We start from the raw sequence: 7,307 nt of genomic DNA, 5'->3' as shown, positions 1-7,307 counted from the left end.
ATTGAATAAAAGATTGGAAGGGAATTGGAAACTGGAATGATGGAAAAAGAATTACAAAGGAACTGAAAGAGAATCAGAGGTTCAGTGAAACGAGGCGTTGGAGCCTTCTCCCTTCCTATCCTTTGCTCGATACACCCTCGGGTTCAGTCACCTCTTCTCTCTCTCTCTCTCTCTCTCTCTCTCTCTCTCTCTCTCTCTCTCTCTCTCTCTCTCTCTCTCTCTCTCTCTCTCTCTCTGTCTCGTTATCTCTTTCTCTTTTGCTCTCTCTCTTTCTCGCTATATCTCTCTCTATCTCTCTCTATCTATCTGTCTCTCACTCGTGGAAATATCAATATTCTGGGTTTATTCTGGTAACTCTTCAGGGGTGTGGGCGATTTCATTCAGCTAACGAGTAACCCACTCCCATTCCCGATCCCCCCATCCCCCCATCCCTCCATCCCCCCATCCCCCCATACGGCCTGAAATCCGTCCGTACCGAGCACGTGTACTATCCCTACTATTAACCTCACACTAGTCTTTATCTCACGAATATCCAAATGACTATTTCTGACTGTCCCCACATGATTTCATTCCACCGAAAGGAACCAATTCCTGAGCCTAAGGGCAAACGCAGGCGACACAGGCGACGCAGCACAGAGCGAAGGCAGATTTCGTGTTGCTGAATTAAAGTAGAGTTTGTAATTCTCTCTCGCCTAAAATGCTGAGGTAATACATCTAAAAGCATTTCAAGTGGAAGTTCAAGCTATATTTCAAACAGGAAGTCTGCCTTTGCCCTGTGCTGCGTCTCCTGTGTCACCTGCGTCTCAGGAGGAGAGTAGAGGAGGGGGTGCGGTGCTCCGCTATCTGAATAAAATCTTTTGACCTCCACCAGAAAAGAATATATGAAGATCCTTGCCATCTGTAGGTTGAAGACCCACACACATACACACACGCGAGCGCGACCGCGCGCGCACACACACACACACACGCACACACACACGCACACACACACACACACACACACACACACACACACACACACACACACACACACACACACACACACACACACACACACACACACACACACACACACACACACACACACACACACACACACACACACACACACACACACACACACACACACACCAAGGACTATGTTGTGTTCTTATCGTTCTTCGTTCATTTTCGAAAAGGAAGTGAACAGGCGGGCAGGAAATAGAACGGAAGGCCAAGATACTGCCATGGAAAGAAGCGAAGAATAAAGTGAAAGTTGGGAGGAGGAGGAGGAGGAGGAGAAGAAGAAGGAATAGGAGGATAAGAGAGAGAAGGAGGGATAGGTATAGTGGGGGATGAAAGAGGTGGGGAAGAGAATTGAGGAAGAGGAATGAGAGAAAAAGAGAGGGGAGGAGGAAGAGCAAGTATAGTGGGAGGTTGACAGGAAGAGGAATAGAGAGAAGAGAGAGTGAGAGGACGAGGAAGAATTGTACGAGGGTGAAAGAGAGAGAGAGAGGAGGATATAAGAGAGGGAAAGAAGTGGATGAGAGAAGAACAGGAAGAAGAGCGGAAGAGTAAGACAGAGGAGGAGGAGAGAGAAAGGAAGGGTAAGAGAAGGAGAAGAAGAAGAGAAGAGGGAGGAGGAGAAGGAGGAGGAAGAGGAAGGTAAGACAAATGGGGGAAGATGTGAAAGATGAACGAGAAAAGGAGGAACAAGAGGAAGAAGGCAAAAGAGAAGAGAGGAGTGAAAAAGAAGAGGAATGGGAAAGTAAGAGAGGGAGAGGAGAAGGAGAATGAAAAAGAGGAGGAGGAGAGGGGAGGAAGTGGAGGGGGGTCGAGAGCAAAAGGAAATTAAACTCTTTGAGATAATAGAGAGGGGAAAGGTGAGAAAGGGGGAACCAATAGAAAAAGCAAGTTCGAGGGGAAATAAAGGGGAGATGGGGAGAAAAAGGGGTGGGGGAGAGGGGGGAAAGCACTGAAGACAGGTGGTGATAATTAAGCACTCGATCAGATCTTGTGGGGGGAGAGAGAGGAGGAGGAGGAGGGGGGGAAGAGGGTGAGGGGGGGGAACTGAAGAGACTACTAAAGACAGGTGACTCCATAGCTAAACCCTCGATCAGACCTTGTGGAGGAGGAAATGTGTGAACCAATATCCTCGCCGCACCGGTAGTTCGCACCAGTTGTGCACCTGCCGTTGTGAGTCTGGTGATGCAAATGGGTTGCCCCGGGGTGCAAGGGACGACCACCTGTGCCGCAGTTGCACCATGTCTTTGCAACATTTCCTTCCAAAGTTGTAACCGAAGTTGTTAATCCTGGATTAGTATTCTGCCATTGTATTAACTGAGCTCCGATGGGCTGAATGATTATATGTGCATATGTGCATGTATGTGTGTGTATGTATATATGTATGTATGTATGTATATTTGCGTGTGCCTGCGGGCGTGGGCGTCTGTATGTGTATTTACCTAGTTGAAGTATACATGGGTGGACATGTGCCCATGGGGTCTCGCCTCTTTGCCTCCGTTTATCAAATGTTGCATTTAATTCATTTATGGTATTAGGCTAGGCTAATTTTTTTGTCCTGATTGTTCCATAAGTCTACTGTGTATATGTGTGTGTGTGAGAGAGAGAGAGGGAGAGGGAGAGAGACGAGGGATAGAGAGCAAAAGGGAGGAACAGAACGATATAGAGAGAAAGAGAGACAGAATCTGTTGGTGAAGGTGTTTTTGGATAGAAAGCCCACGGGCTGATCACCAAGAGGCCTCTGGTTCCGACCCCACGGAGGCGAAGTGGGGTTAAAGAAGGCGAGGAGGTTCTGGTGCCAGGTCTTCTCGAATGGAGTTCGGCGACAGCTTCGTTAGTAGGGAAGACACCTTCCGGAGGTTCTTTAATCGATGGCGAAGCCGGAAGTCAAAGAGGAAGGTTCTCCGGTCGACTGGCCGTGGATTATGACCCGAAGGCAGAATTATACCTCGGCAGGAGAGGAGGTGGGTGGAGCGGGAGGGGAGAGCGGATGAGTCATTGCGGAAATGGTCTAAAGTCCAAAATCGGGTCTCGGGTCCAAAATCAAAATTTCCCAAAGAGGAATTTATATTTGGAATTCAGATTGGGAGGAGGTCACGCTAGGAGGCGCTGAAGTACGGCCTAAGATGTCAACCTTACCCTTGTGTGTTTGGATAGCAAGGACGGGTGGTCTATGATGGATCGAAGTTGAGACCACGAGAGAGGGTCAAAACTCGACTTTGCGCCATGCATCAAGAAGACGAACGAACTAAGATAAGTTAAACCTATACGAATATTAGACATAATTGTTGAATTGTTCTTAGGGAAGGCTAGATTACTGTAAATGAAATTGTCTTCCAACTTTTCATATTCACAACATTTGACAAGAATATTATATGTGTGAAGGAGGGTACTGACGCCAAGGTGAAATCGGGACAGTGGAAACGGTGGCTAAAGGCAAAGTCGGACCCCTGCATTGGAATTGGACCATAGTTGGGGCAACATCGAGACCCCGTGGTTGAATCCAAACCCGCGAGGTGAGATTGGGGCCAATTTTTTCTGCTTCAGTTAGGATTAACCAGTTGCGGAGTGAGGCTACATTTGGAGTCCCAAAGAATCAGTTGTTCATGGATTGGAAAAGGGACAATGACGAGCTACACAACGGGTATCCCAGGACAGATGTGAATTATGAAAACCACGAAAATATTTAAACTATTTTTCTTTTAATGGAAGAAAGGGTGGAGGGGAGTCACGCGGTAGCCTTGTGGATATCGTCTTCAACTCATGAGAAGGTGATCGTGAGTTCGATTCCCGGACCCCGCTGAGGGTTTGTTCCGTTTTTTCCTGACGGTTCTGGTCAGGTGGAACGGCAACCCGACGTCGACCTTAAAAAAAAAAAAAAAAAAAAAAAAAAACTTGCTGCAACCGACAAGGCTTTGCCCTACCACGGGTTTCTCATTTCCGACTTTTTTTCTACATATGCTAACGGTAAGTGATGTTTACATAAAATGCTAGAGAATGTAGAGATAATAGAGACAGCGGCAATTTTATGAAGTCTGTGTTGTACGTGAAGAAAGATTGGTTCGTGGAAAGAGCAGCCTCATCATTTGGCATTAATCGTCAACAAACACTGAGGTATGGAGAACATCATTTTATATTTAGAATATCTTTAATGATGTATAATCAAATTTTGGGAACACGATTATTTCTTACTATATTCTCGGAATAAGGGGCGTAATACATGTGTGACAAATATTACAAATGAACCAAAAGAATTTTGATAAATGCCAAAGGGATTGGTGGAGTGGTATGTGTTAGGCTGGACAATCCAGAGTTGTTGTGTGTGTTTGTATGATGGGCTAACACAAGTAAGCTGTATTACCAAAAATATTTTAAGTAAGAATGATACGAGCAAAGCTGTGTGGAGGGTTGTCCCCAATCAGATATGATTGAAAAGTTTTGAAATATTCTGTAGCTCTCCGTATAGACCTTTGGAGTTTAGCTTATGAAGGCCATGTAGAGAATCACACACACACACACACACACACACACACACACACACACACACACACACACACACACACACACACACACACACACACACACACAGAGAGAGAGAGAGAGAGAGAGAGAGAGAGAGAGAGAGAGAGAGAGAGAGAGAGAGAGAGAGAGAGAGAGAGAGAGAGAGAGAAAGCGAGAGAGAGGGGGGGTGCTGAATGAAATTCTAGAATATTAGCAGACCTAACGGAAAACAAGGAGTAAAGATAGACCAGGAGTGGAGGGTGGGGAATGGAGGATGGAGAGGATAGACGTTTACACGAAGACCTAGCCAAGGGAGAAGCGGTATTGGGGCTTTATTTTCAAGGCTAAACCCAAATTTAGTTCTTGTTAGTTTCTCTAGCCCAGTTTTGTTCTACCCAAGGACCATATCTCTGAAAACGTGTCTTAACGTTTATTCAAAATGATGTTGATGTTGATGTTGAAGGTTGTTGTTGTTGTTGTTGTTGTTGTTGTTGTTCGGTTTAATGTCACGAACTCCCCCTATCGGGAGGATACGACGGTGACCCTTACAGGATTTTGTATCGTGGAATTTGATGAACCATGCCCTTGGTCCAACTCGCTGGAGGCAAAACTCGAACTTCCGTCACCTCGACCTCCGCCGCAGGTAGCGACGCTCTAACCCGGTCGGCTACCGAACATCAATGATAATTATGATAATAATAAATAATAATAATAATAATAATAATAACAATGATAATAATAATAACAATAATGATAATAATAATAATAAAAATAATGATGATAATTATAATCGTAACTATATCGATAACAATTATGATACAGGATTTATAAGAAAGATTATATTGTCCTTAGATTGCCCCTCAGCCGAATAAAAGCACGTGGCGCTAACCATAATAAAGACTTATTCTTTCTACTCTTCGTCATCTTCCTCCTCTTCCTTCTCTTCTTCCTCTTACTCCTCCTTCAACTTCTCTTGTTCCTCCCCCTCTCTTATTTCTCCTTCTTCTCCTACTCCTCTTCCATTTCCCTCTGTTCTTCCTCCTACTCCTCCTCCTCCTCCTACTGCTCCTTCATCTCCACCTCTTCTCCTCTTCTCCTTTTCCTCCTCTCCCCTCTCCTCTTCCTCCTCCTGATTCTTCTGTTCTTCCTCCTACTGCTACCTCATCTCGCCCTCCTCTCCTCTTCCTCCTCTCTTTTTTTCTCCTCCTTCTCCTCCTCCTCCTCCTCCTCCTCCTCCTACTCCTCCTCCTCCTCCTCGGTCACTTACCTGAAACGGGAGGTACTTGGCATGCCGCCGGCTGTTGACGACAATGATGAAGATGACGTTGACGACGCTGACGACGACGCCGATGACGGAGGAGACGGCCGTGCGGGCGATGTCTCCTGCCAGCGGAGTGCTCGGGTGCTGGAACACGGGCGTCCAGCACGAGAAGTTGACCACGTCGGGCAGCGTCTCGCGCACCATGGTGGGGGCGACGCCGAAGTCGAGAACGACGACAACTTCGACAGAAGGACGACCCCAACGTCAGGGGGGGGGGGAGGTAGCTCGAGGAAAAGGGGATTAGGTGGTGTAGGGACGAAAAGGGTAGCGTAGTTAAGGGGTTGTCGAGAACGACGACGACTTCTTCAGGATGGAAAAACCACGGGGAAAGGGGATTAGGAGGTGTAGGGACGGAAAGGGTGATGTAGTCAAGGAGATGAATAGGGTGTTAAGGGTGATAGTCGGGTAGTTTTTGATAACGTTAAAGGTTAAAGAGTTAGGTTATGATATTTGTGTAAATTAGGGGGAAACAATTAACGTAAGATAACGGTGGTGAAAGAATTTGGTACGAGTTAATGTAATCTTCACTTTCACCTGTGCCCCTTGTGTTTGGATGGCCACTGGGATCGAACCCGGGAACGCGTTACTGTGAGGCGAGTTCGAAGTCCAACGCACAGCAGAGGCACATACGTCCTTTTGTGTCTTTATGTGAGACTAAATTACCTATTTTGTGTCTTCACGTGAGACTAAGTCAGCTATTCTTTGTCTCTGCATAAGAGTAAGTCACTTCTGTCTTGTCTCAGGAACAGAAATCTAAATTTCTTAGAAAAATGGCGAGATCATCAATGTTACAGAAAGTCACGTTTTGTGTGGGAAACTGTCCGAGTAGTCTAAAATAACTTTTTAATAAGTCTGGAACAAAGAATAATGTTGTTGTTCTCAATGAACTTTTATAGGTCAGAGTTCACTATTAATGGACTGTCTGTAAAGGCTATCACGTTAGTGATATCCGTGTTTACAGATGTTAAGAAAAATCTAACAAGGAGGATAAGCGTCCGTTTAATCAGTCTTTGGGATAAGAAGACTATGAGACCTTTTAGAAGACTACGAGTCTCTACCAAATGCTCATCTGAGGTCTGGATGGAGGGTTTCCAGGGTGCAAAGGCCCAGACGTAATAAATTAAGCAAATGGGAGGCGTCGCGGGTGGGGGGGTGGGAGTTCGGGGTTTTGGGTGTGCGGGTGGGGGTGGGGGGTGGGGGGGGGAGATTGCGCTTGGGCAAAGGTTGTTGGGGAGGAACAGTTTGAGTGTCTCGTGAGGGTTGTTAGTTTGTCAAGGTGATTGGTTGTTTTTGTTATTATTATTACTATTATTATTATTATTATATTGTCGATTGGAGAAATTATTAATGGCACCTAATTAATAGGTGATTAAGTTGATATCTAGGAACAGTCTGTCATTTTTGTAAAAATTAACTTTTCTTTTGATCTATGTATTCCAATGCCTTGCATTTGTTTGTACTCTTTTGAATTATTACAAAAAAT

General features: G+C 45.5%; 1 protein-coding gene across 2 annotated transcripts in view; it reads right to left on the bottom strand.

Moving 5' to 3' along the window:
• LOC143034931 (trace amine-associated receptor 8c) overlaps positions 1 to 6,933 on the bottom strand; it is a 318,703-nt gene extending 311,770 nt beyond the window's left edge. For both annotated transcript variants that reach the window (XM_076201281.1, XM_076201282.1), the window contains exon 1: positions 5,771 to 6,933. In XM_076201281.1, the coding sequence (XP_076057396.1) occupies positions 5,771 to 5,968 (198 nt within the window). In that variant the 5' untranslated portion in view covers positions 5,969 to 6,933. The remainder of the gene's footprint in view (positions 1 to 5,770) is intronic.
• Positions 6,934 to 7,307: the final 374 nt, after the last annotated feature.

This window comes from Oratosquilla oratoria, chromosome 18 (assembly GCF_046742065.1).
Source record: "Oratosquilla oratoria isolate Oo_2021 chromosome 18, ASM4674206v1, whole genome shotgun sequence".
Taxonomy (NCBI): domain Eukaryota; kingdom Metazoa; phylum Arthropoda; class Malacostraca; order Stomatopoda; family Squillidae; genus Oratosquilla; species Oratosquilla oratoria.
Note: the sequence above shows the minus strand (reverse complement) of the source record. Positions and strands in the feature narration are given on the sequence as shown.